The 16,922-nt window shown below is 40.2% G+C and overlaps 2 protein-coding genes across 2 annotated transcripts in view; one reads left to right on the top strand and one right to left on the bottom strand.

Annotated features, from left to right (window-relative positions):
- LOC115149092 (gap junction alpha-3 protein-like) lies at positions 1 to 7,966 on the top strand. The gene is made up of 2 exons (XM_029691607.1): positions 1 to 406; positions 5,460 to 7,966. Exon 2 carries the CDS (start codon positions 5,509 to 5,511, stop codon positions 6,580 to 6,582), a length of 1,074 nt encoding a protein of 357 aa, XP_029547467.1. The 5' UTR covers positions 1 to 406; positions 5,460 to 5,508; the 3' UTR covers positions 6,583 to 7,966.
- The window catches only part of LOC115149091 (zinc finger MYM-type protein 3), a 20,906-nt gene continuing 11,829 nt past the window's right edge, over positions 7,846 to 16,922 (bottom strand). The window contains exons 18-25 of the mRNA XM_029691606.1: positions 16,724 to 16,873; positions 13,433 to 13,533; positions 12,694 to 12,841; positions 12,409 to 12,548; positions 12,146 to 12,260; positions 11,807 to 12,064; positions 9,201 to 9,315; positions 7,846 to 9,021 (exon numbers count right to left, since the gene is read on the bottom strand). Coding sequence (XP_029547466.1) covers positions 8,835 to 9,021; positions 9,201 to 9,315; positions 11,807 to 12,064; positions 12,146 to 12,260; positions 12,409 to 12,548; positions 12,694 to 12,841; positions 13,433 to 13,533; positions 16,724 to 16,873 — 1,214 coding nt within the window. The 3' untranslated portion in view covers positions 7,846 to 8,834. The remainder of the gene's footprint in view (positions 9,022 to 9,200; positions 9,316 to 11,806; positions 12,065 to 12,145; positions 12,261 to 12,408; positions 12,549 to 12,693; positions 12,842 to 13,432; positions 13,534 to 16,723; positions 16,874 to 16,922) is intronic.

Genomic DNA, 16,922 nt, shown 5'->3' on the forward strand with positions numbered 1-16,922 from the left:
ATGCCACGCAAGACTTAAACCCACCCCCCCATTGGACTACTTAGACGCCACTCAGTCATAAAGAAACATCACTTTAGCAGTGGGCCTTATAATTCTCAACAGAGAGTGAGTGTTCTCATCCTAGCTAACTGACACAGTGAAAGAGGGTGCTTACAGAGGTCCTATTGGTGTTTACTTTTACAGAACACATTTATTGGGCGTTAGTAAGGAGATTCAACAAGAGCTGAAAACTCGTTGAAACCATTTGGAGACAAGAGCGCTTAACATTAGCAGTGTAGTGTCATCACTATCAAAGGACATGGCCTTGTCGGGGACAGGAGTCCCACAGTGTAGACTGTGATAGCGACCTAAGTGGAGACGCCACTACTGGATCTGCAATTTCACTGGAGATGAGCATTATGGGAAGGTGGGTCTTGAAGAAACATACATTAGAAATCATTAATATGGTCAGTAATATGGTCAATACCCAGCTAGCACATAATGTTCTGAAAGCCATATGTTTCTTAGAAATTGGTGAAAGTGTGGTTGTTCTATGGTTATTTTGCATAACCAGTACTTCAGCATAACATTTCCTACCATACATGTTTCCTCATAAACATGAAACATATACATGTATATATTTTTTTGTTATTGCATACAACCTTCCCAAAACGTCTGGCAATGATGCAGGATAGTTGCTTGGCTTTTGAACATTCTCAGCACATTTAAGGAACTTGACAAAAAAACATTATTTTCTTGGTATTTCATTACTTTAACAGAACGTTTCGTAAAAGTTCAAAGATGGATACATTTCTTTTCAATTTTGGTAATGTTCTAGGAATGTTCTCCAACTGGTTTGACATTGGGAATGTTCTCAAATTAGTTCAGAGAATCAATATTCTTCTGTGGGAATTACAGTACTTCAGCATAACGTTTCTTACAGGTTTCCTCATGGTTCTATTAAAGTCATGTTCTCACTTTGTTCTGAGAACGTTAAGAAACAAAGTTTTTCTGTGTGAATTTCAGTACTTCAGCATAACGTTTCCTACTGTACAGGTTTCCTCTTGGTTGTATTTAAAGTAATGTTCTCAAATTGTTCCGAGGAACATTAAGAAAACTTTCCATAAAAACCACAAGAAAAGTTGAATAAAGTTCAGAGAACATTCTATGAATGTTATTTAAAAACATATTCAGTTCTTCTCAGTATAAAAAAACCTCTATCTTCTATATTGTTAAGTGTGTTGGCCACGTCCATTAATTCATCTTATTCATCTTCTTCAAGTATTATTGGCAAATTGCAACCAACTGACAGGTGCATACACCGCCACCTACTGTACTGGAGTGTGAGGCCGGTCACAACCTATCTATACCATTATATTCTCTTAACTAACCCTGAATTTCTAATAAAATAAAATAATAACCTCACTACTCCCATCACCCCCACCCAAAATACCACCCACTCATTCCCGTCCAACCTCTCTGACCCTGTCAAACAACCTCTCCCTTTCTACATCATACATTTCACCAAATAATAATACATTCAACCATTTCCTCTATATTTAACTAGGCAACTAGGCATTTAACTAGGCAATAAGAACAAATTCTTATTTACAAAGACTGCCTACCCCGGCCAAACCCGGATGACGCTGGGCCAATTGTGGCGCCGCCCTATGGGATTTCCAATCACAGGTGGTACAACTTCAAACTGTAATGAGGGAAGTCAACCATTACAGTGAGTGTAGTTGCAGTGCAATGCTTTAATGTCTCTACTAACCAGGCCAGTGTTGTTATCAAATAATATTAGTGTGTAATAAGAGCATAGTTTAGCAGATGAAGTCTGAGATGATTAAACCATGGACTACGAGGAATGTAATCAGAGAAATCCTAGATTGATACAAGTTCTTGGCCATCCACATGTACAGTACACTGTCATGGAAGGCCCTTAGGTAACAGCATCCTAGTTTTTAATAACTTTAAAATACCTGTATGGAAAGTGAAACTCATCTGGGAACCTGACCGCCACTTCCATAGGCAAGTCTAACTGGCATCAATCAGTATGTTTAGTAAAGTGACAACTCAACCCCTGGAAACCTATATCTAGGGAGACGAGAGCTACACCCTGTCGAGGCCATGTGTGTCAGTGTTTGTCTTGGAGATCCTCCATCTGATTTCTGGTTTATACTGCCTGGCAGTAGGATTCAGTGGCCAGGCCACTACCTGCTCCAGTGCATACTATGGGTACAGTCAGTACTTAGTGTGCATTCAATGGGTACATAGTCACTCGTGAAAGTCTACACACCCCTTGCACATTCTTCACATTTTTATGCTTTAAAAGGAAATCTAATAAGGTAATATTTTCAAATATTGTGGTTGCAGCATCATGTTGTATGCTTGTCACCGCCATAGACTGGGGACTTTATCAGAACGAAAATAAATATGAAAGGAGCAAAGCACAGATGAAAAGTTAGAGGAAACCCTGCCTCAGTCTGCTGCATTTCGAACCCTGGGATAGGGTTTTATTTTTCAACGGGAAATTACACAAATGTTAATGCCAACGACACACCCGAATGGCTTTCCAATAGATGTTGAGTGTTCCTCGTTGGTCCAGTTTCAGTCCTACTTAAATCTGCTTGAAAGGTTTAAATATTGCTGTCCATCAATGACTCCCAACCAAATTTACTAAGAGTTGTGCAAAGTTAGTAGAATCTTATTCAAAGTAGGTTGTGTACTTCAGTAGGATATTTGTCAAATGTAATTTTAAAGCAGCAAAATGTTAAGACTGTTGTGTATACCAAGGTTATTATAGTTTTGTGTTTTTATATTCAGGTTTTTTTCTATTCGTTTTTTCTATTTTTATTTTGAATTCAGTTTAGTTTGTTAGTTTTCAAACCTGATTTGCTAGTTTTTATTTAGTTTGAGTTGTATAAAATATTTGTATTTCGTTTTTATATGATTTAGTTTCATTTTTAGGGTTAGGGACCGAAAGCATACATGGGAGGCTAGGAGCCATTTGGGTTGTATTGTTTTTTAGGTTTTTGGGGATGCCACTTCTTGCGACTGGGGGTCATTAATACATAAGGTGATGGGTCAGGTATTACAGTAGGTTAGGTAAGCCCTTCTCATGATTCCAATGCTACATTCGAGTCATTCCACATCCCTTTTGATTAGCTGAGGAGATTTAGTCAAGTGTGAAAAGCTCTATCTAGAAACAATTGATTATTGCTTGTGATACGGTTTGGAAAAACTTGAACACAACTTAATTAACATCCAAAAATAACTTTACAAATACGAAAGATATATTTACTGTTAGCTGTTTAACCACAGATTTCCACAGAGGTTTTTTGTGTAATACAGCTTCGAGCCTACATTTTTTCCCCCATTAGCTCAGAAAGTGCAATGCAAAACACCTCTGTGGGAATCTGTGTTAAAACGGCACAAAGTAAATGTATCTTTTGTCTTTGTACAATCATTTTGGGTTGATATGAAAGTAGAATTTCTGAGGTTTCCAAAATCGTATTGCACACAGTGATTATTAACGGTTAGACAGAGCGTCGGGACAGTTGTAAATGTTTGCCCTGCTCTGATCAATTGTTCAAACGAGAACCCAATGGCTGTATGGTTTTGGGTTCTCAAGAGGTATGGTTAGGTTAGTTTAAATTATAAAGTTAATCTCAAAGTGAATTGATTTTAAAAGGAATAGAATGGTGCAAAACGATAAGGTAGAAGGAAATTCTCTCTCGCCCATGTTTACACCAATCCTATGCTTTTTAACCGTAGTAGTACATGTAAGAAGAATCAAGTTAGCTACCTACCTGTTTCCCCCCTTGTTAGCTAGTGATAGTTAGCGAAAGTTATGCAAAGCTAGGCCTTTTTGAAAGAAGGCCATCTCGTTGCCGCATTTACCAGCCGGATTCAGTAGCTTGAAAATCCCACAAAAGCTTGAATGCCCAAAGTTGAGAATTTTTATTTTATTTTATTGTATTTAGTTTTGGAGTCAAACATAACAGTTTCAGTATAGTTTTTGTTTTTCAAACAGGTTTGTTAATTTAATTTGACTAAATCATTTTTTCAAGATTAGTTTTAGTTTACTATAATAACCTTGGTGTAGACTTTCACTAGGCACTATAATTATAAGATGACAGGCAGGGTCTTCTGGGACTACTAACAGGTTCAGTATGAGATACATACAGTATACTGTAGAACCTTTCAAATGGGTGTCAGCCTATTGGTATGATCTATTCCGGATATATTGCATACTAAATACACAAACATTTCAATTAGCCTAAAACTAACTACAATGACAGTGATGAATATTCATAATCCATTCTACAACGAATAACATGATAGTGGTCCCGTGTGGCTCAGTTGGTAAAGCACGGTGTTTGCAACGCCAGGGTTGTGGGTTCGATTTCCACGGGGGACCAGTAGGGGGGAAAAAAATGTAAGAAATGTATGCTTTCACTACTGTAAGTCGCTCTGGATAAGAGCGTCTGCTAAATGACGTAAATGTAGTGGTCTACTTAGGGTAGTAAAATTCCGGGAACTTTCACGAAATTCCCTGGTTTTCCTGACATCTCGGTTGGAAGATTCCCGGAATAAGCAGGAAACACGGACCCTCCAACCAGGATTTCTGGAAAACCAGGGAATTTATTGAAAGTATGTTCCTGGTATTTGCAACCCTAGGTCTACTTGATGGGCGGTTTCTCCTCAGGGAAACAGGTGTTATATCCTGCTGTTGCCTGTGGTGTGAAACATGCTAATAAAAACAGAGGAACTTTGAGGAAATTATTTCTTTCAGAATAATTAAGGTAAAACCAAAAAAGATGCACCCTGAGCTTTTCTACACGACGTTTCACAAGCATATGGCAACACTCTAGGTACATGACCAACATTATACTCTTCTTCATGTTCTTCAGAACCTCTCCACATTTTCGGGATTAGGACTCCAGTTTAGGAAAAATAAACTGTGTGGAAAGGACAAGGCCATAGATTGCTAACTTGTTAAAGCATGGGCGTTTCTCTGTAGAGAAATTATGGCAAATTGTCAGGAAGCACCAATCTCACTTAGTTGGCCTCTGCAGGGACCAGATTAATGTATTGAACAAACGTTTTCATGATAAAATAATCTGAACCACAGAAACTTGGAGCAGAACCTAATATATAAAAGTGAATCTGGTTAATTTACAGAAACACTCTCAAACACACAAAAAAAAACTACAAACACATTGAGCTGTAGAGGTCTGTTTAGCCACAGTAAAAATAATTGGCTTTTATCTGTAAATGAAACTTTCACAACCAAATAGATCATAAATGAAAATGCATCAGCATAGGTTAATTTATTATGCCACCCTGGGTGTAATAATATAGTAAGGGTGAGGCATTTTCCTTAAGCTATCCAAGTTATGCAACGGTTTTCAATCCAATTGTGATGTTTGTCTGATGCAGTACATTCGTTTATATTGTTTTTATTCTGATTGCAGGTTCCTGTTTCAGATCTCTCTGTAAGACTGAGCCTATGAGTGAGCCACTATGGCGGACTGGAACTTGTTGGGCAAGCTTCTGGAGAGCGCCCAGGAGCATTCCACTGTAGTGGGCAAGGTCTGGCTGACCGTGCTCTTCATCTTCAGGATCCTGGTGCTAGGGGCTGCAGCTGAGAAAGTGTGGGGTGATGAGCAGTCTGGCTTCACCTGTGACACCAAGCAGCCTGGTTGTCAGAATGTCTGCTATGACAAGACTTTCCCCATCTCTCATATCCGCTTCTGGGTGCTGCAGATCATCTTCGTGTCCACGCCCACTCTCATCTACCTGGGCCACATCCTGCACCTGGTGCGCATGGAGGAGAAACAGAAGCAGAAGGAGAAAGACTTGGCTGAGCAACTGGCCATCCACAATGACAAGCAGCAGCTGCTGCCTGACGCCAAACCCAAGAAGCCCCCCGTCCGGGACGACCTGGGCCGCATCCGCCTGCAGGGGGTCCTGCTGCGCACATACGTCTTCAACATCATCTTCAAAACCCTGTTCGAGGTGGGATTTATCATAGCTCAGTACCTGCTCTATGGGTTTGAGCTGAAACCTCTGTACACCTGTAACCGCTCACCCTGTCCCAACGTGGTGAACTGCTACATCTCCAGGCCCACAGAGAAGACGATCTTCATCCTCTTCATGTTGGCAGTGGCATGCATATCACTGGTGCTGAACATAGTGGAGATGTATCACCTGGGGTTCACCAAGTGCCGCCGGTACAGACACGTCCAGTCCACATGTGAGACAGGGTCCAAGGCCCCCAGCGAGGCAGTGGTGCCTTCTGTCCCAAACTATAACTACTTCCCCAGGCACCACCCAGCCCCTGAGCCCTACCATGCAGACCAGTACATCTTGAATGAGCCTGACTCTGCCTACCACCCCTACAACAGCAAAGTGGCTTACAAGCAGAACAGAGACAACCTGGCCGTAGAGATGAACAGTAAACCAGAAGGGGGTGACACCACAGAAAGGAAAGGCTCCAGTTCTGCTCCAGAGTCACCTTCAGAGAAACAACGGCGACCCAGTCGATCCAGCAAGCACAGCAATAGTAAGACCAGACTAGATGATCTGAAGATCTGAGGGACAGTTATGGCACATTTCCACCACTGGGTTTTATACTGGTGCTTGGCCTAAAGATTCAAACTTTTGTGTTTCCACCTTAGAGGTGGGGGGGAAAAGTATTGGGCCATGGACCTACTGACTTGTGTCCAGAGTAGGACTTCTGGAGATGCATTAACATAATGGTTAACAGTTAATGTAATAATTGAGCCGTTTCCTTCTCAAAAGCAAATTAGTTTTCAGAGGTTGTTGATTCTGCTCTTCACAAGTCCTCATTGTAGCTTTGGAAACAATTTCCGTAGTATAATACCAGGGTGTATACATACACAAGCGTAACACCTTGTCACAGTCAAAAAGTGTCAGTCAAATTTGTACAATATACATTTCACCCTGTACCAGAGTATACAATGTGCCTTTGATGGAAATCATTGTATCAGGAGAGCAAGGTTAGGGAAGGAACAATATGGAAGACAATCTTATTTCCTCTTATGACATTCTTAATCAGAATGGACAATGTCTGTCTTATCTAAAACAATATATACCAGATTTTACTTGAATTAGAAACCTTCTAAAGTGGGAATTTGAGGGGTGAAAACAGACTTAAAAAGCAGGATAGATCACCTCATTTGTCAGGGGCCAGTAACAAAAACCTTCTGTAGAGGCTTATGATCATTTTGTTTAATTGTTCAAGGTAGTTAATTTTCATGAAACATTTTACTCCTGAAAATGTAACTTCTCCAACTGAAAAGGATGTCAGTTGCTATGTGTAGTGCTAGAAACAGAGGTGGGCTCCTGTTCTTCTTCAGTTATGTTACTGTACAGAACAATCCCTTGGTCAACCGACGAGACCCAAGTCTGACTTGCACAACTCCCAGAGGTAAAGGACGAGTGCCATATTGCTAACTGGAGAGGGTTGCCAGTGAGTCTGTATGCAAAGAGAGGCCAATCAAAGTCCAAATCTTCATAAATAAGTTAGTTTGGGTATGCAAACAGCAATTGTTGGAGGTTCGCTCTCATCACCCAAACATTTGCCATGCACAGTATAATATTTCAAAGTGTTCCAAAACAAGCTGTTTCCTTATGAACCCATAATATGCTGATTATTCTGACTGGAAATAATGCCAAAGCAATTGCTCATCTGTGTAATACTTTTGGCACAGACTACCCACTAGAAAGTTTACATTTTTCTGTTAAGATACAGCATGCATTTGATTTTACAACCATGAACAGTGAACTGTTGTTTATGAAGAATTTGTACAAGACATTCATTCTTGATTCCTTCAATTAGAAAAAGACAGAAAATAAACTTTATAGTACATAATCAACTTTTCTCAAGACATTCAGGACATAAAATGCATTAAACCGTAAGTTTGTAAATGAAAGACAATCTAAGCAGGATCAAAAAGTTTAAAATAAAAGATTTCTATCATGAAGTTAGGCTTCTTTTGTGTGGTTTAATGAACGGTTGGTTATATGATTGTAACAATAAGAAATTAAGAAATTATGAGGGGCAATATATATACACATTAGCTATGAAGTAAAAGGTCTGCCATGACTGAGTTTCTTGATACTGTACATGTGAACATCTCCGGCAGCAATAAATGGTTTCCACCTCACTGGCCACAGGGTAAACACAGATTTAAAGTGTTTATGTTATCAGTGTATGAACATTAAGCTTTTGAATGAAACAAAATCCAGTGAGGCTGGCATAGGGGGTTAAATGCAGTGTCAATTAAATAGTTTTATGAACTAAAGTAAAGTACTTTTATACAGCTGTTCTGCACACTTCATAACAAACAAATATATGGGTTTCCAATACAAACCAGACCTTTCAACTAGTTGTCTTTGACAGTGCCCAAAGTACCTAAGCGTTCCAAATACATTATCTGAACTGAGGGTGGTATACGGCAGTGCTAATATAGTTTCTATACAGATCTAGCTACAATGGTAATTCTATGGGGGAAATGCTCACTGAACTATTTGTGTAGGGGTGATATAACAACCATGGAACAACTAAAGGCATTGTAGTTAGTACAATGCCAGGGTTGTGGGTCCTGTGTGGCTCAGTTGGTAGAGCATGGTGCTTACAACGCCAGGGTTGTGGGTTCGATTCCCACGGGGGACCAGTACGAAAAGGTATGCACTCACTACTGTAAGTCGCTCTGGATAAGAGCGTCTAAATTACAAAATAAAAACAAATAAATGGAAAAAGTAACTTGTGCTAGCGGCTTCCACATCAGCAATGTACACTATATAAACTTGTTGCGTGGCTGTCAGTCCATGTCTCCCTGTCCCGGGTGCTCGTCATAGACATCCTTGACAGCCAGGATCCTGTTGAGCATAATTCCCAGTCTGCCCTTGTCCATGGGGATGTCAGAATACCAGCGAGGACTCTCGGCCATACATGTGCTCTCTGGCTGCAGGTAGAATGCACTGCAGCTGCTCCGCACACCATCAGAGCTGTAGGAACACAAAGACAGACACCATATGTGAATCTAACAAAGGAAACTATACAGTTTGATACATTGGAATGAATAAATGAAACCAATTCAAAATCTATGACACCCAGGGATAGTCCACGGCCTTCAACTGGTGTTTCAAATGCTGCTGTGCGTACCTGGCCAGTCTACATTGCTTACCATTTGGAGAGGTAGAACTCAAAGAATTTGACGGGGCATCTGAGAGGGTTCAACCGGTTCTCTTGTTGCTCCAGCTCAGAAGGCTCATCCCGTTTCCTCTTTCCCAAGCCGCCCTCTGTGTGTAAACAGAACAGAGTACAGGCTCACTTCACTGTTTGACCCCTTGGTGTTTATTTTAACACTTGGCTACAGTTAGGGCCAAGCTAAACTGATTAAGTTGATGGCCAGACAGTTATGGGGAACAGTTTTGTTTGTCATGTCACTGTCTGTCATAAAATAAAAAGGTTTTTGAAATTAATATTATTTTGCAATGGACAGGGTCTTTCCTACATAAAAGGTACTTTTGGATGTCATGGTCACAAGCCCACATGTTTTATGGACTTTATTTATTGTGCAGCTAGCTACATCTAAAACACTTTTCAGACATTCAGTCAGAGATTCTCTACTCATAAATCATGTTGCACAACTCAGAGTTGCTCCTTTTAGATTCCTGGTTTTCCCTTGGTTTCCCCCAAACAGTGGCAGGCCAGGGGTTGGCGTTTGTAGTGTGTATGGCCAGGGCCAGTTCTAAGACACATACCATGGTACACCTCCCATGCTTAGCAGCTCTTCAAAGAACTCCACTTTGTGGTATAAATAGCTGTCCGACACACTGCGAATAGCAGTATGGACCAACCAGGGGGGGCAACAACTTCCTTCTCCTACATCAACAGCTCTCACTATTATTTGTAATATTTAAGACAAGCACTCATAGGACACCAACTGTCAACAGGTGACAATGTCACACTAAAATCCTTTAAAATGTTATACATCAGCATAAAACCACCAAAGTAGTACCAAACTGATCCATTTCAAACTGACCTACAAAGCCAGAGGAATCTAGCTAGTGACACTGATATCCAGAGAATGGTCAGGCAGAGTTGAAAATAGACCTACGTTAAAACACGTGATTATGTTTCAGTCAGAACATGCCAGTAATCAGAAAAACACTGAGTAGGATGGAGATGTGGGTCTAGGCTAGCCTATATGTTTTAAATAAACAACTGGCACAAGGACAATTTCACAAGAGTTGGACTCCAAGCAGTACAACTCATTAGCACCACGTTATTTGATCGCTGGAAGACAGTTTGTGTTTTTACTAATTTATCTTCAATGGAAGCTCTTTGCGGTCAGCAGGACCATGTTTAGGAGTGGTGGTCCTGCCTAAGAAAATGACCCGTCACCATCTAATTGCATTTAAAAAAACTGTAGTGATAAGGGGAGTTAATAATAAGAAAAACCCTTTAAGACAAATGTCAACTATCATTCCTCAGCAGATAAAGGCAAAGATCCTACAATGCTTTGGTCAAGTATACATCCAAATTATATAAAATTACTAGAGTTGAAAATGTTTTGTTGGAAATAGCGTATTATATCTACAAGCACAGTATTTTTAGGATGTTTTGGAAAATACATTCTTACCACTAAACTGGACCTCATAACGCTATACTAGACTTTCAAACATTCTAAATATGAACTCAAAGATTTAATTTCACCTAGTTGTAGATATTCATGTAAAATGACTCCATACCCTAGCCCTGGTCAGCCCCCCTGTCATTCAGCTGAAATGTGGTACAACTCAAGATAGGCGACCTGCTTCCCCCCCAGGCTGGGGTCATGGCCCATGACCCAAAGCAATGCAATCTCTCATTGGTTACTGGGAATGACAACTAGCCAATCATCCATTGGGCTAAGGAGCATATTAACACTTCTCATTCACTGGGCTTTCTTATACCAAATCAAATCTCAGATATGAAAAATACAAATTAATGCTAATGTTGTGTTGTGACTTGTATCATAAATACAAAAATTCACAACAGCTGTGATGGAGACGTAGTTTCGGTACAATTTTATAAATGCTGACAGATCATTTGTCCGTTCGACATGGTGGGATCTTTTTAATGTCGGTATAATTCATTATGTGAGAAATGGCAGTGGAAACACATTCATGCGTGAATATTGACATAATAACCATCATATCGAAGTAAACTTAAGAGTCACGCAGTGATATGGTGTGTGGTCCTTTCACTACAACTCGGGAAAGCATGCAGTTTATTAGGCTACAGATGAAATAAATTATGAACTTCACAGGGTGGTTAAAGTGCAGTGATCTTAATGCCCCTTTCTAATAAATATCGAGGGTCTTATTCTGGTGACATGATGATCAATGCTTTACTGCCGTTTGACAAATATTCTCACTCTTATCCATAGTAAGCTCATCATGTAGACTAGCCTACCTGCACTGTATCTGAGAGCTGTTGGCTACAGCGCACGTGCCAAAACCAGAGTAGGCACAGTTTGTGACAAAACTATCGGTAGAGCTGAAAATGCGATGGAAACACATTGAACTTTAGATTTTTATTCGTTACATGAAAACTTAAGCGAAAAAGTATGTTGTGTCCACTACTCCATCACACACACACTGACTTATCTGCAACAAGTCTGTTTGGTGGAAACACACCACTGGTGGGAAAAAGCACATTCTCTTTATGCAGATTTTACAATATTCGCATGAAAATCTGTCGTCAATTACATAGAAACCTGGCTAGAGTCACACAAATTCTCACCTTTACTTGTTCTCTTGTGTTGTGATTTGGGGTGATAGCAGACACTAGACGACTTGACCATGCCATGTGGTGTAGACCTCCTCTTGGCCTGGCGCGTGACTGTAGAGAAGGAGAGCTGGAGGTGCTGCTCCACGGTGGTCAGACCAAAGTATTTGGTGTTGAAGAACATGAGAGTGTTGAGCAGGACAAAGGGAGAGTACACACCCAGCTGTTTACACTCCCACAGGTGCTCCTCCAGGACACGAGAACCGAGACCACCTGCACCCAAACACATTACTTACACCCCAAATACGACACATACCTAAAATGTGTGAAAATAAAATAGAAATATCAACTCACCATTAGGTGACATGGAAGGCAGCCATTGGCTGACAATCTTATTCAGCTCCTCAGCAAAGGTGACATATAACTGGTCTGTGAATATATTCACCATCCGGTTGTTTTCAAGGAGATACTGGAAAATATACAAGACAAAACCACTGTGCTCAAATGTTTTAGTTGAACACACTGTATATTTTTTTGGGGGACCTTTCCTAAAAATAAAATCATGTAAGATTTGAATAAGCCACTCTTCCACAAATTGCAAATATTAACTACAAGACCTGTTGAATCCCCAGACAGAGGTAAAATACACTGTCAGGCTTGTAGCACGGCCCTCTAGGATGAACAATGTCTTGGACAAACTGCGACAGGCCATGGTTCAGTTCCTCAGGACTACACAACAGAAGGTCTAATGGTTTCTCTATAAGGGAGAAAATTACAGGCACTTTATTATCAGGATTACATTGAAACATTACAGCCCATTTTACTCACAGGAGATCTTTCAAACTCAAAGCAGAGCTATCAAAGACGGGTACATTTAAAGTTCCAGTCAAGAGATATCCTACGTTTTCTGTAGTCAGTGTCCGAGTGCTTGCTTTGGGCCCATGACCTCCAGGCTTTGACCCCAAGGGAGCTGTTCAAACCGGCGCCGAGAGGCTGACTGTCCAGGGGATCGTGTAGGGTGATCTCTGACATGGCCTGACGCTTGGGTCCCTGTGACACAAAGCCTATATTAGACATCACACTGCTATGACCTGTTAAGGGGTAGCTACTGCAGTTGGTTAGTTAGTCATATTCTCTTCCGAGTACACCCATTACATAAATTCTACACGTGCAATGAGCATTAAGAATTTGTCTGGTCCAAGAGACCACCAAAGCGCAAAAGTAAACATTTCAGTATATATGTCAAATACTCTTGTTTTAAGGACACTGTTCATTGGTAAGCAGTCCATCTTGTAGGTTTTGTGACCGTTGCCTTATGTTACATGAGCCGCATGTTGGGGACCATGCCTGCCTTCCGCCAGGGATATATTTGTTATTCAGCCATTTCACCTTTGGGACCCTGTTGCAGCTGTCTAAGCATGCAGAACATGAGCACTGGTCTCCGGTAAGTCTGACACCAAGACATCTCATGTTGGTGCCAGCTTTATCCTGATGTCCAGCATCCTATGTGATTCCACTGCGTCTCTCATATAAGTTGAACGTTTAAGACACTATTCCATTCAATACAAAATGAAAGTCATAGAAAGGTCTAGAAAAAGACAGGCAGAATACACTTGTATTATAGGCTGTGTTTAATTATACCTTCTGAACAGTGACGTCGGCGCTCTGCTCTGCTGAAGTAGCATGAGGCGGCATCCCACAGTCAAAGAGGAAATCAACATTGGGGTTCAGGTCCAGGGAAGCTAAAGAACACAAATGAGAATGGACACAAAATATATATATCATAGACTGTTGACAGAGTGTGTGCAATTATAGTCTACGTTTACACATCTCAGGCAGCAAAGCAAACTAATCAGACCAGGGGTCTCCAACCTTTTACCGCATTAGAACAACTTTTAAAAAACTAAACCTGTCGCCAGCTGCTACTTTTTTTTATAGCTTTCAAATAGGCACATTGTTCTTCTCTTCTCCCCTGCAACTCTTCCCTGGGTCCTGTAAGTCGTTGGGGGCATTTCCACTAAGCTAACATATGGAATATGGATCATTTAGCCATTTGATTTGGAATTTTGAGACACCTTTAGGGATGAAAAAACATAGATAAAATATAGAATTTGGCCTTTACTACTATAGCCCACAGATATGCACTGAATAACGCATGCAAAAATAGCAAAAAATAAAAATAAAAAAATTGTCCAAAAATAAATCCTAATGATTAAGGTTTTGAAGTGTCTGTCCTATATCTAGGAGATAAGAAACCTCAGGAAATATGTGTTTTTTGGACCCCTTATTTTTGTTGGAAAAAAACTACCTCCAAACTTCCTTTAATTTGTATGGGTTACCTTCAGCCGCCATCGTGTTCATGAGTCTCCCCTTTCCACAGCGGGGTCATATTAGTTTTTAGCCAAACCGGTTGACGCTACAGACAGAAGTTGGCACATCAGCATTACCGACTTCAAGCAAAATGGAGAAGATCATCGTGTTTGTGAGTCTCATCTTTCCATAGAGTGGTCACATTTAGTTTTCTAGGCAAAACCGTTTGGATATTAAAGACGTTTTCGTGAGGAGACCGGTTTTCAGGATGTCTCATGGTTTGACAAACACCGCTGTAGCTTGGCCACCTTTCACAGCAGATGCGGAAAGGAGGACATGCGAATGCAGTGGATTAAGATGCAACCCATGTAAAAAATAAATAAACATATCTAGCTTAAACTGACAGATTTTTATGTTTTTTTGTTGTGTTACTTAGATTGACGCACGGGTGCGTCAATAGACTTAAGGATTTAATAAACCACTAAATGGGGCCCTATTAAATCTGTGACCCCCCCACCCCAAATTCTGTTTTATATTTTCCAAAATTATGTTCTCGGTTTTATTTTTCCTGGTTTTATATAATTTTTTATTTTTCAATCTCAAAATTACAATTGTTCATAGAAAATAATGACATTGGATGTTCGGAGTCCATGTCAATGCTTAAATCAAACCAGAAGAACATTTTTAGGTCTGGAAGAAAAGTAATACATTTGGATTGAGTGCAATGGCCCTTTAATTGAGCACCTGGGCCTTTAATTGCGAGTGAGGAATGTGACGTATAGGATGGTTCTGTACCGCTGCTGCTCATTTCATGGCAAAGTTGGCAAATAACAAATGGTATACTTACTCAGGTAAGCATGCTTTGCAGCTAACATTTAATTGAGAAGGTTTTGGGGAAAGTATTTCTTTCAACCCAGAAGACGGTATCACATCAACTGGCTACACACAGAGTGATAGACAAGCTCGCACACCATACAGACAGGGCAATATTACTGGAAATTAATTGGCAGATATTGTGTTAGGTTTGTCTTTTTAACCTCTCTTCGGTAGGGGGCAGTATTTTCACAGCCGGACAAAAAATGTACCCAGATTAAACGGCCTACTACTCGGGCCCAGGAACTAGAATATGCATATTATTAGTAGATTTGGATAGAAAACACTCTGAAGTTTCTAAAACTGTTTGAATGATGTCTGTGAGTATAACAGAACTCATATGGCAGGCAAAAACCTGAGAAAAATCTAACCAGGAAGTGGGAAATCTGGTGGTTGTAGTCCTTTCAAGTCATTGCCTATCAAACACACAGTGACTTAGGGTTCATTTTGCACTTCCTAAGGCTTCCACTAGATATCAACAGTCTTTAGAAAGTTGTTTGAGGCGTCTATGGTGAACAGAGAGCGAACAGAGGAAGTTGGAAGTTGTTGACTCAGGAAAGCACATGAGTTCATTGGCGCGCATTCACGTGAGGGGTAGCTGTATTCCAAAACGTTTTTCAAGACACTGGAATCGTCCGGTTGGAATATTATTGAAGTTCTAAGTTAAAAAGGCCCTAAAGACTGATGCTATACAACGTTTGAACGAATGTAAATATAACTTTTTTTGACTTTTCGTTGTGATATTTTGGCCACGCTTCCTACATTTGGAGTAACTTACTGAACGCGCAAACAAGGAGCTATTTGGACATAAATTATGGACATAAATTATGAACAAAACATTTATTGTGGACCTGGGATTCATGGAAGTGCCTTCTGATGAAGATCAAAGTTAAGTGAATATTTCTAATGCTATTTATGATTTTAGATGACTCCAAAATGGCGGGTATCTGTATTGCTTGATGTCTTTTTCTGAGCGCAGTACTCAGATTATTGCAAAGTGTGCTTTCCCCGTGAAGCTTTTTTGAAATCTGTCACAGCGGTTGCATAAAGGAGATGTTCATCTATAATTCTTTGAATAACAGTTGAATATTTCATCAACGTTTATGATGAGTATTTTTGTAAATTGTTGTGCTGATTCACCGGCAGTATTGGAGGCAAAATATTTTCTGAACATCACGCGGCAATGTAAAATGCTGTTTTTGGATATAAATATGAACTTGATCGAACAAAAAATGCATGTATTGTGTAACATGATGTCCTAGGAGTGTCATCTGATGAAGATCGTCAAAGGTTAGTGCATAATTTTAGCTGTTTTTTGTGACGCCTGTCCTTGCTAGGAAAATGGCTGTGTGGTTTTTCTTGTGTTGGAACTGTCCTAACATAATCTAACTTCATGCTTTCGCCGCAAAGCCTTTTTGAAATCGGACAATGTGGTTACATTAAGGAGACATGTATCTTTAAAATGGTATAAAATAGTCATATGTTTTGAGAACTTTGAATTATGACATTTTGTGGTTTTGAATTTGGCGCTCTGATTTTTCACTGGCTGTTGAATAGTGTGAACCGTGGGTGGGACGCTAGCTTGTTCATGACAGTTTGCGGTGGAACGTGCATGTAAAAATGCATGTACTTTCAGAATTGTTTGGCGAGCTACTCATAGGTGGGCTGTTATAGGTGGGCTGTTAGCTCGCGATCAACCTGTTGGAGACGCCTGCACTAAACATGACATATTATAAAGCTTGAACCTGCCTTTGGTGAGCTCATCTACTGGGTCTTGACCTGGCTCAGTCAGTACATCAGCCATATTGACGGCCATGGAGAGGATGTCATCTTGGGATGAAGAATCAAATAAGGTGCAGTCCCTCAGCAACGGGTCTGCTTTCTGATCACTGTCCAGATCTAAATAAACACGTATAACCATCATATAGTTACAATAATTATATCTAGA

Source organism: Salmo trutta, chromosome 15 (assembly GCF_901001165.1).
Source record: "Salmo trutta chromosome 15, fSalTru1.1, whole genome shotgun sequence".
Taxonomy (NCBI): domain Eukaryota; kingdom Metazoa; phylum Chordata; class Actinopteri; order Salmoniformes; family Salmonidae; genus Salmo; species Salmo trutta.

What these genes read in the sequence shown, in the direction of transcription:
- LOC115149092 (XM_029691607.1), top strand. Translation starts at nt 5,509, where the DNA reads ATGGCGGACTGGAACTTGTTGGGCAAGCTTCTGGAGAGCGCCCAGGAG.